This window comes from Paramisgurnus dabryanus, chromosome 10, assembly GCF_030506205.2.
Source record: "Paramisgurnus dabryanus chromosome 10, PD_genome_1.1, whole genome shotgun sequence".
Classification (NCBI taxonomy): Eukaryota; Metazoa; Chordata; class Actinopteri; order Cypriniformes; family Cobitidae; genus Paramisgurnus; species Paramisgurnus dabryanus.
The window spans coordinates 16,613,700-16,627,942 of record NC_133346.1 but is presented as its reverse complement, the minus strand read 5'-3'; the positions used below and the strand labels follow the sequence as shown (position 1 = coordinate 16,627,942).

Below are 14,243 nucleotides of genomic sequence, written 5' to 3'. Positions count from 1 at the left end.
GGTACTTTTTCTTGTACAAATGATCTTGCACAGGTTCATATTAAGTCATGGCTCAGAGATTGGCTAGTGGAAATTTATGTGTTCGCAGTGTAGCAGTCTTTGACTGTCAAATGTTTTCTAGAAGGAATTTGACTGATAGATCAAATTCTTTTTAGTTTTGCATGCATCATTTAGTAATTTTACCAAATCCTATAGTCCAGCTTAAATGCCCCACACCACGAGACCACTTTCTGTATTTTAAAATAATAGGTTACACAAAAAACAAATGATAAAAATCATCCTCATTTAAAACATAAAACCGGTGTCAATCTCTTATTAAGCTTTAGCAATATATAGTACTTATTCAATACAGAGTTTTACTGTTTGGCTTCTTTCACACTGTCAAAGCAGTCTCTCTGTCTTCATGTCCCATTTGGAAACTCATCACAGTGAGCTCTTGTCCATTAAGATGTTAGTATAAAGACTCTTACAGTCACCACACCACAGTTGCAGTGTCTATACTTGACAAATAAACTAGTAAAACCCCTGCATTAGTCTATAGCTGCCTTAATTTATTTACCCATTGTATAAAATTACTGTAAAAATGCATATATTATATCGAAATCATCAGGCAGATAAAGAAAGAGGACATAAGCATAATGTGTATTGTATTGTACATCTAACTGTGAATACAGGATAAGAGTCTAGGAGTGGCATCTCTGCAGATATCTGAAGCATAATTCAGTACCAAATCTGTGTCACGTTCAAAACACTAATCCTCTCTCACTAATCCTGCTCATAATATGTCATCTATTTTAGGAAACGTGTAGAGCGAGTGTGAAAGATCCATCGTTGTTCTTTACAGCATTACTTTTATATGTTTTCATTGTTTGTTTTTGGTAAAATTATTATTTAGGGTTCAAAATAATTGTATCAGTAGCTTAGTGCTCCAATAAAGACTGTGTCAAATGCAAAATTACATATTTTTAGTCATGATGAAATTGTTTTACTACTTAGTGATAGTTGCAAATGGCCTACAACAACATTTGGATGGTTAAATCACAGGATGATGTTGCAGCTCTGAGCTGCTGGTGTTGACACTCTTGCAGGGGGAGGAAGGAGGGGCTTTCTCTCTCTGCAGTGAGATTCTTTGTCCTGTATTTGCCTTCTCAAATCTGCCTATGTTTCTGCAAACAAACCAGGGATTGCACACAAACATTAATAGGCTGCATGAAGCTTGTTATTGCTTTATTTTAAATCTCTTTCATTTTGATCCTGTTTTTCTTAGCACATATTTGCAAATGTTATATATTTGGAACATACCTAAATGTTTGTACATGTTTAAAAGAGAAATTAGTATTTGTCTGTATTCATCACTTTGCTTGGAGAGCTTGAACAGCCTACACCACCTACATATATGCATGTCGATACTTTCTTTCTCATGTAACACATTCACACTGATCCCTTGACAATGTGTGTTTCCATGACAACAGGCAGAGTCACAGACGATTCCATTTTCTTGTTAGAGGGGCATGGTGGGCTTGCTCTTTTTATGCTGAGGAGAGTCAAGGATTCAGTAAATGTGCTTTTACATCTTACTGCTTCTCCCATGCTCCCTCTGGCGCTCAGTAGGCGAGCATGAAATATCAGTTTTTTGTTTTTTTAAGTAGTTCATTTTGCAAAATTACCACTGGTAAAATAATTGATTGTGGTTTTATGATTACATATTCACAAATATATATACTCCTTCAAATGCAGAAGTTATAAAAGAAAGAAAAACACTTCCAGATCTCAAAAGTTTTATTGCATCATACTATATGATATCATTAAAACACTACTATGTGTTTCTTAAAACACTGTTAGGTGTTTCTGAATGAAACAATACATTCATATGTTTCAGGTGAATACATTAATTTAATCAGAATACTAACTATAGTTTTTTTCTTCTCTTTTGCATGCACATCCTACCTCTGTTTTCTGCTAACAAGGTAAGAGCAAATTATTTTCATTATTAGTTTATGTATTCAATAAATGTGATTCATTAAATTGTTTATTTGGTCAATAATTAAAACAATGCACCTGCAGAGGCAAGTGTTGACCTCTTTAAATTAGCACATTACATTAGTAATCCATGCTACTGTCCATGTGTTACATATAAATGTTTTTATCATATAATGATGGGGGCCTTTTACTTTTAAGTGTTTTTAAATCAAAACAAACTACTTTAATTTTAACATTTTACACAAATTATTTTGATACATATACTTTTACTAAATGAAATGTACGTCATGAGAATGGGTAGATATTTATTGTCATCATACTTTGTGACCAGAAGCCCATGCTGTACCTTATTTGTTGTTAAAGAGACTTAAAACAATATTAAGATTATACAAGGTCCATTACAAACTGGCAGTCCAAAAGAAAAACAAATTGTTAAAAGAAAGCAGGTCTTTGTTGAAACAGAAACTGAAGATCCTGTGTTCAACATTAGTTCATTAACTATTGCTGTTTTAACCTTAAGTTGGTTTACAGTAATTTACCAAGAAACCTAAATCAACATTATAAGCTTCTTAAACATAACTCTAACTGACCATGTTATCATTGGGTTATCATTGTGTTAACAAATCTCTTGACTGCATTGGAGTTGTTTTTCAAATGATATATGCAACTTTCTGTCAAAAATGATCAGAATTATAATGCAGAGTTCAAGGTAAGTGCACATCTTTTTGTTCGGGACATTTTGAGAAATGTGGGATAAAAAAATCACAGTGTTTGCATCTGCTTCAAACTAATTTCATAAGACATACAATATATTTGACCATAAGATTTCTTTAGCAACAGGGTAAAAACATCTGCCTGCACTGTAGCAAGAACTGAGAGCATGTAAATGTCCATGTCTCTCTCTCATAAGAGAACACTCGAGTGTAGGTGCTGAATCTGGCCGCCTGTGTGGCGCTGTTCACCCGCGTGGTGCTGAAATGCTCAGATCACTCTGCAGCTGCTCGTCTGTAATCTCTCGTCTCCCTTGCTCATGTTTGGGTCCTTTGTTGCAAAGAATCATGCCGTATTGTATTGATAAAGAGACGTTTTATGTAGTAATAGCCTGCGACAATCATTGTAATGTCATAAAAAAATAACGCTTTGATTTATAATTAACGCCTCAAAATTAATTTAATGCAGATATTAAAATAAAGGATAATTTAGACTTCAGCTATATCCCCCACACACACACTGTCAAACACTGCAGGTAGTGCAGCGCTTCTCTTTGTTGCCACATGACGGCACATTTTAAAAAAAGAAAACAATTCTTTATGAAAATAATACATCTCTCTATAGTATTAAAACAAGTGCACGATAATAATAATTACGACAAATTAATAATAATAATAATAATAATTATTATTATTATTATTATTATTATTATTATATATTATTAATACTTTTATTAAATTATTAATTTAATAACTAGACCTCTGAATCTCTTTCCTTTCCCTTCTATTTCTCTTATGGTGCCTTTAAGATATTCAGAGTGCTGGATTGGTTAAAGTGAGAGACACAGTCGACCAATGAGAATAAGACTTGGACAAAGAGATCCACTCCCTCCCCACAGTTGTTCCTTCTGAGCTCTGAGCATAGAGAAAGCGTGATTTACTCTTTTTTTTTTAACAAAAGGACCACTCGCGCTAAATGGAAATGTCATGGATATATTGCTTAAAAATATGTCGTTGTAAATATTTTGAAAGTTTGGATAAAACGTCAAGAGCTTGAATGAAGAGATTATGGAATCTTTATTTCTTAAGAGGAGAATTTGGTGGTGCTGTGCCTTTATTCTTCTTTGGAGTACAACAGAAGCGCAGATTCGATACACAATTCCAGAAGAGCTACGCGAAGGATCTGTGGTAGGAAATATCGCTAAAGACCTCAATTTGGATGTATCTAAGATAATAGATCGTAAACTACAAATAGCATCTGAGACTGGTAAGCAGTATTTCGTCGTGGATGTGGAAAGGGGGATTCTTATTGTAAATGAGAGAATTGATAGAGAGGATTTATGTGGATATAATGTGCCGTGTGTTTTGCCTCTTCAAGCTGTTTTAGAAAATCCTCTGCAGATGCATAGAGTTGAGATTGAAGTACAAGATATTAACGACAACACGCCTAATTTTAAATCTAGTGAGCGTATTCTGAATATTCCCGAACATATGAATTCGGGAGCTAAATTTCTTCTAGAGAGCGCCATTGACTCAGACGTACAATCCAATTCTTTAAAATCATACAGTCTGAGCAATAATGATAATTTTATTTTAAATGTAAAAACTCAAGATGGAGTAAAAATTCCCGAGCTAGTACTGAAGCAGTCTCTTGACCGAGAAAAGCAGCCAGTTCATAAATTAATATTAACGGCATCTGACGGAGGAAATCCAGTGCGCACAGGTACTTGCGAAATTACAGTTTTTGTTCTGGATGTTAATGACAATGCTCCTGAATTTGAAAAACCATTTTATGAGATTTCTGTCGATGAAAACGAATCGATTCATAAAGAAATTTTAAGCGTCAAGGCTATAGATTTAGATGATGGGTTAAATGGAGACGTTGAGTATTTCTTTGCAGACCAAACTTCCGATACAACATTGTTCAGCATTAACCAACAAACAGGCACCATCACAGTGAAAGGAGAACTGGACCATGAACAATCAAACTTACATAAATTTGATATAGTTGCAAAGGACAAAGGTAATCCTCAAATGGAGGGCCACTGTAGTGTAAAAATAAAGGTTAATGATGTAAATGACAACGCACCGGATATAACAATTACATCCCTGTCAAGTCCAGTTCCAGAAAATGCGTCTAATGGTACAGTAGTTTCATTGATTAGTACAAAAGATGCTGATTTTGGAGAAAATGGGAAAGTAAAGCTTAGTCTGAAGCCCGGACCACCGTTTAGATTAAGCCCTACGGTTTCCAATCATTACGCGTTAGTTACAAATGGACCTCTAGACAGAGAGTCAAATTCTGAGTATGAAGTCGTTTTAAACGCGGTCGATGCCGGCTCGCCACCACTATCTAGTAGGAAGGTAGTCACAATCAGAATTTCAGACGTAAATGACAACCCACCAGTGTTCTCGGAAAAGTCTTATACTGTTTATACTAAAGAAAACAGCGTACATGACACAATACTGTGCTCAGTGTCCGCTCATGACCCAGACTTGGGCGAAAATGCCAAAATGTCCTACTCCATTTTGGACTCTAAAATCCAAGACGTGTCTGTCTCCTCTTATATCTACATAAATTCAGATAACGGTAGTATATTTAGCATGCAGTCGTTTGACTTTGAGAAAATCAAAGTGTTTCAGATCCACGTGCAGGCTAAAGACCATGGTACTCCATCTTTAAGTACCAATGCTACTGTCCATGTGTTTATTCTGGACCAGAACGACAATGCCCCCTCTGTCATCTACCCCTCTACAGTATCGGGGTCTGTCTCGCATCAAAGGATGCCGCGTTCAGCCAAAACAGGACATCTTGTTACTAAGGTAACAGCAGTGGACGCTGACTCGGGCCATAACGCCTGGATTTTCTACAGGCTCGCGGACGCCACGGACGCTTCTTTGTTTAATGTAAATTTACATACTGGAGAGGTGAGGACTAAACGCTCTGTTTCAGAGCAGGACGACTCCTCTCAAAGACTGGTAATTGAGATAAAGGATAATGGAGAGCCAATCCAGTCCACCACTGTTACTGTGGACATATTACTAGAGGACGGGTTTCATGAGCCTGTTTCAGACACCCACTTGAAAAATACAGAGGACAGTAAAAAAACTGGCAAAGTTACTTTGTATTTGATCATCTCTTTGGGAACGGTATCCATTTTATGTCTATTGTCATTTTTCACGTTGATTCTGAAATGCGTTAAAAACAGCGTGATGAGTTCGGGTTGCTGCGTGAGACGAACCAATTCCGGATACAATAACTCCAACAGAAACCTTCAGATCCAGCTCAACACTGACGGGCCCATTAAGTATGTGGAGGTTCTAGGAGGAGACATGATGTCTCAGAGTCAGTCATTTGGCTCCTATCTCTCTCCAATGTCAGAATTCAGCGATCTTACCCTCGTTAAACCCAGCAGCACTACAAACTTTACAGACACGCTAAACGTGCTTGATGCTTCATTTCCTGACAGTACGTGGATATTCGAGAGCCAACAGGTGAGCGTATAATTTTTGAATTAGTATATTGATAACTGCGTTATTTTGAATCTTATTCTCACATTTTATGGCGCGAATAAATGGGTTAGATTTATTTCTAAGTATTGTTTACTACAGATAAGTTTTGTGTGGGTGGTTATGCGTGTTCGTGTGCGCGCTTTGCAATCTCTCAGACACAATCATTTTGCAGCTGTAAATGAGTTGTTTAATTTTTCTTTTTTTTTTTTTTTGGACATTATTAGATGTGTTGGGAGTATGTGTAAACAGGAATGTAAAATAATACCGCAGAGTGGCACACATAGCATTAACATTTTGGATATAAAGTCAAATTTACCTTTTTTTACAGTGGTACGTGTGTATTTGTAACATGTTTGACGATTTAAATGCAATGCCAGCAGAGGAACTGTTTTTTATTTATTTTTCATTTAATTTATTTTACTATATAGGCCTAATATCTATACATACGTTTTTACATGCGTAAAATATCCGTTGTTATTGTTCCTTAATAAAAGAAAACGTGTATAAATCTGAATATTTTCTGTTGGGGTATAAGTGTGAATCTGCACTGTGTCTTTAAGACTACTCGTTGCCATGATTGGACAGCACTCCACCAATAGAGGGGCAAAACTGTACAAAGGGATCTACTCCCTCCCCCAGACGTAAAGCTGAAAATCATAATGCGCAGACTAGAGACTAGAGACAATGTATGAAAGCCTGCCACAAAATATACTTTGCGCTATGCGTTTTAAAATATTGAACTAATTGCTCGTCGCTTACGCACATAAGATGTATGCAAGGATACAGGGTTCAACAATAATTTATCGTGCTTGGAAATGAGGACGCAAATACAAAGGAAAATTCTGTTCTGGCCAGCGCTGCTATGTTTCGCTGTCCTGTGGAGCAATACAGACGCGCAGCTTCGCTATACAATACCGGAGGAGCTAAAGGAAGGATCTATTGTTGGAAACGTAGCTAAAGATCTCGGTTTGGATGTATCTGAAATATCTAACCGTAAATTCCGGATAGCATCCGAGTCCGGTAAGCAGTATTTTAGTCTTAATTTGCGGAATGGTGAGCTACTTGTAAATGAAATTATAGATAGGGAAACGTTGTGCGCACAAAGCACGAGCTGTTTGTTACCAGTACAAGTCATAATCGAAGATCCACTACAGTTTTACCGTGTAGAGGTTGACATTCAGGATATAAACGACAACTCTCCAAGCTTCCTTTCAGATACATATATAATCGATGTGTCAGAGTCCACGCTAACCGGGGCGAAATTTCGTTTAGAGCCTGCGCAAGACCCAGATGTTGGATCAAATTCTTTGCGCACTTACTCTTTAAATAAAAATGAATTCTTTGTCTTAAATGTTCAAAATGACAAAGACGGAACGAAAGTACCCGAAATTGTTTTAAAGAAAGCAGTGGATAGAGAGAAACAGTCAATACACCATCTAATCTTGACTGGTATTGATGGAGGTGACCCAACAAGGTCTGGTACAACACAAGTTACTGTTAGATTGTTAGATGCGAATGATAATGCGCCTACATTTGAACAGGATTTATATGAAATTAAAGTAACAGAGAACTCTGCTCCAGGTACCATAATTCAGATAGTTAAAGCAATCGACTTGGATGATGGCGTAAACGGTGAAATTCAGTATTCGTTTGGATCTCTCACACCCGAACCAATTAAACATTTATTTGCCATTGACTCAAATACTGGCGAATTAACTATATTAAATAGTCTTGATTATGAATTTAGCACCACGTACAAATTTGACGTACGCGCCAGAGATAAAGGAGCACCGGTTATGGAAGGGCATTGTAGAATCCAGGTGGCTGTTACAGACACAAATGATAATGCACCTGAGATCACGATCGCCTCCTCACCTAGTCCTGTGCGAGAGGATGCGCCAGCTGGTACTATGGTAGCATTAATAAATGTGAAAGATTTGGATTCAGGGCTAAACGGGAACGTAACACTTGCACTATCGCCTGATAGCCCTTTTAAATTAAAGCCTACATTTTCTTACCATTATGCACTAGTAACAGATGCACAATTAGATCGAGAAAAATATCCTAGGTATCATATTGAGCTTATAGCGTCAGACTCTGGAACACCTCCATTAGTATCTAGGGAACACATTACAGTTAATATACTGGATGTCAATGATAATCCTCCTGTTTTTTCTGAACCCGTGTATACCGTTTATATAAAAGAAAACACCGCCCCAGGATCAATTTTAGCATCAGTGACTGCATCAGATCTAGACACTGGTGAAAATGCCAAAATTGTCTATTCAATTCTCGATAATCATGTTCGAGATATACCCGTCTCTTCTTATGCATACATAAATTCAGAAAATGGTAGTATATTTACCATGCACTCTTTTGACTACGAGAAATTAAAGGTGCTTCAAATTGTCGTGCATGCCAAAGACCATGGCTCTCCGCCTCTGAGCAGCAACGCTACTGTCCGTGTGTTTATTTTGGACCAAAACGATAATGCACCAGCTGTAATTTACCCCTCTACCGTTACGGGATCTGTCTCACATCAGAGGATGCCCCGTTCTGCTAAAGCAGGACATCTTGTTACTAAGGTAACAGCAGTGGACGCTGACTCGGGTCATAACGCTTGGATTTTCTACAGGCTCGCAGAGGCCACGGACCATTCTTTGTTTAATGTGAATTTACACACAGGAGAGGTGAGGACTAAACGCTCTGTTTCAGAGCAGGATGACTCCTCTCAAAGACTGTTAATAGAGATAAAAGATAATGGAGAGCCAATCCAGTCAACCACAGTCACAGTAGATATACTAATAGAGGACGCGTTTCCTGAAATCAGGAAAGACTTTCGCGAAAAAAGCACAGAACCCAATAAGAAGAATGGCAAAATCACGTTATACTTAATAATAGCTTTGGCTGCGGTGTCTCTTATGGTATTAATGACGTTTGCTATCTTGGTGATTAAATGCGCACGCGGCAATAGGGGCAGCTCGAGCTGCTGTATCCGTACAGCAGATTCTGGATATAAAAACAGCAACAGAAACCTTCAGATCCAGCTCAACACTGACGGACCCATTAAATATGTGGAGGTTCTGGGAGGAGACATGATGTCTCAGAGTCAGTCTTTCGGCTCATATCTCTCTCCAATGTCAGAATTCAGTGACTTGACCCTCGTTAAACCCAGCAGCACTATAAACTTTACTGACACGCTAAACGTGCTGGATGCCTCGTTGCCAGACAGCACATGGACATTCGAGAGCCAACAGGTGAGCGCGTGATTTTTTGTATTAATTTAATTGTTATGGTTTTGTGAATGGACATATAAGCGCATTGAAAAGCTTGTGTGTTTGGGAAAAAAGGAGACAACGACACCAGCTGGTCGATTTCAGCACCACCCTCTTGGACAGCGGGCATTATGTAGTAACTGAATAGGGCATTATATGAAACGCCACATAGCGTCTTTTTTCAATGCACTATTCAAATTTAATTCAGTCAAAGATCTCGAATATTATCGAGCATTTATAACAGCAATGTTTGATTTTATTAAGGACCTTTTTATAAACATCTTATAAATGCAATACATTTTATGAAAATAAAATGCAAAATGTTACACACCTAACTCCATCCGTAACCTTGGCAAAGAGAAAAAAAATTTCAAATATGTATCTTCACACAAAGCTATTATATATTAATAATTTATTCTGATGACTACAACATATTTCAATTCATCGTATCTTATTAGAGAAGGTTTGTGAACGATACCAAGATTTTGGAAATAATAGCTATAGAAACTATTTATATATGTTTGCTGTTTATGTATTCAGTGGGTTAGCCTTTGGTTTTATTTGATATGGATTTTTATTTCTACTGACAAAGAAGATTTTGCCGGATTTTGTTGGTTTTACAGGCTGTTATAAAATACAAGAGACTTAAACACATCTCTATTTGGATTCTTATGCAAGTAACTTTAAAAAAAAAATTTATGTAATGATTTAATTGAAATAGTAAAATAAAATAATTTCAGTGTGTTCTCGTGTTCAGTTTGAGAAAAGTTCAGCACCACTGGTGTGGACAGCGACAAGACCCTAACTGAAACTTTATCAAAGGTTTAAGTTTTTAAATGCAGAAATAATTATTTAGTTCAATTTGTCCTATTATAATGATAATTACAACCATTCGGTGTTTAAAAAAATAATAATTTGAAAATATCATCTTTTAATATTTTTTTATTTCATGAAAGGTAAATATAAACGCACATATATATCACCCTGTTAAAGACGTCTGGCTAAAACGTAATTATTTGTTCCATGCAACGCAATTGTATGAGTATATTCACACATTTATGTAGGCAGTTTACAGAATAGTGAAAGCACAATTTGCTTTTTCAGTTGTATGTATGCCTTTAAGAGAGATTCTGTCATACATTGGATAAGGCGGCACTGCGCTCAGCGCCAATGAGATTCGAGAATGTACAAAGGGATCTACTCCCTCCCAGCTAGGGCAGTGGTACAACGTCTGATTAGAGCTGTAGAGAGGGATACACACGCGGATATGCAGCTGATCACCACACAACCGAACGCACAAAATACTACTGGATTTACTACCTTAATATGAGATTAAAAACTACGTTCATCTGTGGATTTAAGCGAAGCATTTATTGATGGAACGATTAAAATTATTGTGGAAATGAGACGCATCCGAGTGTGGAAACGGGCAGCGATTTGGCTGTTTTGTTTCTTTCTATTGTGGAACAACGTTGATGGGCAGATTCGCTACACTATACCAGAGGAACTAAAGGAGGGTTCTGTTGTTGGCAACATCGCAAAGGACATTGGTCTTGACATTTCAGACATCGCAAATCGTAAGTTACGGATTGCCTCGGATTCTAGTACACAGTATTTCAGTGTAGACACAAGAAGTGGTGAGCTGGTAGTCAATGGAAGAATAGACAGAGAGGCGCTATGTGGACAAAGCGGCAGTTGTCTGATGCAATTACAAATTGTTATAGAAAATCCATTACAGCTACATCGCGTTGAAATAGAAATACAAGATATAAATGACAATGCACCACATTTTCACACCAAAGACAGCGTTTTAAAAATAGCTGAATCAGTAGCTGTGGGTGCACGATTTCCACTTGAAAGCGCAGAGGATTTAGATGTCGGTAGAAATAGTCTGAGTTCGTATGCTTTGAGTAATAACGCATTGTTTCGTTTAAATGTTAAAACACTTGAAGATGGTAGAAAAGCACCAGAATTGATAGTTGACAAACCACTTGACAGAGAGAAACAGTCTCTGTACAAGCTTATCTTGACCGCATTAGATGGTGGCGATCCAGTGAAATCGGGAACTATTTTATTACAAGTACTCGTTCAAGATAATAATGACAACGAGCCTAAATTTGAGCAGTCACAGTATAAAGCGTCTGTACTGGAGAGCATTCAATTTGGATCAAATGTATTAAGTGTAAAAGCGACTGACTTAGATGAAGGTCTTAACGGTGAAATACTATATTATTTCGGTTCAGGTACACCAGAGTCCGTGACGAAATCTTTCAATATTAACGCTGAAACGGGAGAAATTACAGTAATCGGAAAACTCGATTACGAGGTAACAAATCTATACTCATTTGATGTATGCGCTAAAGACAAAGGGAGTCCGGAGCAGGAGGGCCATTCCTCAGTAAGACTGCACATCATTGACGAAAACGACAACATACCAGAAATTATTTTAACATCTTTACCCAGCCCGGTGCCCGAAAATGCGACAGTTGGCACTGTTGTGGCTCTTATCAACGTGAAAGATTTGGACTCTGGAGATAATGGAAAAGTGCATTTAAACATCTCCGCGCGTCTTCCTTTTAAACTAAAACCAGCATTTGATAATCACTATTCTTTGGTTACTGACTCTGTCTTGGACCGTGAAGTCAATGCTGAATACAACATAGAATTGTTAGCTACAGATTCTGGTGTGCCATCTTTAAAAACAACAAAGACGTTAAATGTTAAAGTGCTCGATGTGAATGACAATCCGCCAATATTCTCACAGTCGTCATATATTGTGTACATGAAGGAAAATAGTCCGCCTGGTGCTTCATTATTTTCTGTATCTGCGTCTGACATTGACCAAGATAAAAACGCTGCCCTCAGTTACTCAATTCTCGATTCAGGTTCAAATCATGTACCAGCATCATCCTATTTTTATATCAACTCTGAGAATGGGACTATTTACAGCATGAGCTCGTTTGATTATGAGAAAATGAAACTGTTCAGTGTTGTAGTACAGGCTAAAGATCATGGGTCTCCATCTCTGAGTGGCAACGCTACGGTGCATGTTTTTATTCTGGACCAAAACGATAATGTTCCTGCTATTATTTACCCCTCCATAGTAACGGGCTCTGTCTCACATCAGAAGATGCCCCGTTCTGCTAAAGCAGGACATCTTGTTACTAAGGTAACAGCAGTGGACGCTGACTCTGGTCATAACGCCTGGATTTTCTACAGGCTCGCGGAGGCCACGGACGCTTCTCTGTTTAATGTAAATTTACATACAGGAGAGGTGAGGACTAAACGCTCTGTTACAGAGCAGGATGACTCCTCTCAAAGACTGGTAATTGAGATAAAGGATAATGGAGAGCCAATCCAGTCCACCACAGTGACAGTGGACATATTACTAGAGGACGGGTTTCATGAGCCCATTTCAGACTACCGTAAGATCAAACCGGAAGGTGACAAGAAAACTGGCAAAATCACGTTGTATCTGATCATCTCGTTGGCTTCTGTATCTTTGTTGTGTCTGATGACATTTTTCATTTTACTGGTGAAATGCGCACGAGGCAATAGTGGTAGCTCAAGCTGCTGTATTAGAAGATCAAATTCTGGATATACGAATCCCAATAGAAACCTTCAGATCCAGCTCAACACTGACGGGCCCATTAAATATGTGGAGGTTCTGGGAGGAGACATGATGTCTCAGAGTCAGTCTTTTGGATCCTATCTTTCTCCAATGTCAGAATTCAGTGATTTCACATTAGTTAAGCCTAGCAGCACTACAAACTTCACCGACACGCTAAACGTGCTTGATGCGTCATTACCAGACAGCGCGTGGACGTTCGAGAGCCAACAGGTGAGATACAGAACAGTATTTTATTAATTTCGCATACTTGGATGTGGTCGCTGTTTCTGTTTTCCGGTCTTCATTCTGTTTGTATTTAATACAATTTTCAAACTGTTTACATAAGTCTCATAACCTTCTATAATGTTTTGTGTTGCACACGCTTGTGTTTTTGTGTGCGTAAGGAGCTTGTGTGTGTGTGTATGAGAGAGAGAGAGAGAGAGAGAGAGAGAGAGAGAGAGAGAGAGAGAGAGAGAGAGAGAGAGAGAGAGAGAGAGAGAGAGAGAGTGGTAAAATAAAAGGCTGGCATAATGATTAGCTTTTCTTTTAGCACCACCATTTTGGCCAGAGAGTAACTAGATTTTTTAAAGGAATGAGTCTACACCTGTGTCCGGATCCCCCTTGGGGACAGGGAGGAAATTACACTTTTTAATCTGAAAATACGATTATTTCTGCGTTCCCCGAAATATTCAAAAGTTGTACTCTGAATGTTCTAGCTTAGTAATCAAAATATACTATTATAAAAAAAGAAGAGAGAATAAAAACAAAGATAAAAGAAAATAAAACCAGTCTAATAGAAAGATAAGTGTATAGCATTATGCCCAATTTAAAGTGAAGTTAATTGCAGAAGCCAAATTATTATTATTATTATTATTATTATTATTATTTATTATTATCTGTGAAAGAAAATTATGAAAGAAAAGTATGTAGGCTACTTTTTCGAATACTCTATCTTGCTATTTAAATATTAATAATACTTTACTTTTTTTGTAAAAAAAATAGCATGCCTAAAAATTATTCAGAGAAATTAATTTTCAAGGGAAATATTGAATTCATTACCATTGTACCTGGAACCACAAAGGGCTGGTTTCCTTTAAGAAGCAGCAAACAATCTATTGGAGGAGTGAGAGCTTAGCTCTGTACCAATCATAGTTC

The 14,243-nt window shown here is 37.5% G+C and overlaps 1 protein-coding gene across 38 annotated transcripts in view; it reads left to right on the top strand.

Annotated features, from left to right (window-relative positions):
- The window catches only part of LOC135779723 (protocadherin gamma-C5-like), a 188,719-nt gene that overhangs the window by 142,306 nt on the left and 32,170 nt on the right, over positions 1-14,243 (top strand). For 2 of the 38 annotated variants that reach the window (XM_065290589.2, XM_065290565.2), the window contains exon 1: positions 6,856-9,460. The exons of 34 other annotated variants lie outside the window; for them this stretch is intronic. In XM_065290589.2, the coding sequence (XP_065146661.1) occupies positions 7,019-9,460 (2,442 nt within the window). In that variant the 5' untranslated portion in view covers positions 6,856-7,018. Of the gene's footprint in view, positions 1-3,619; positions 6,186-6,855; positions 9,461-14,243 lie in introns of those variants that run through there. 2 more of the 38 variants (XM_065290569.2, XM_065290592.2) reach the window with 2 other exon arrangements.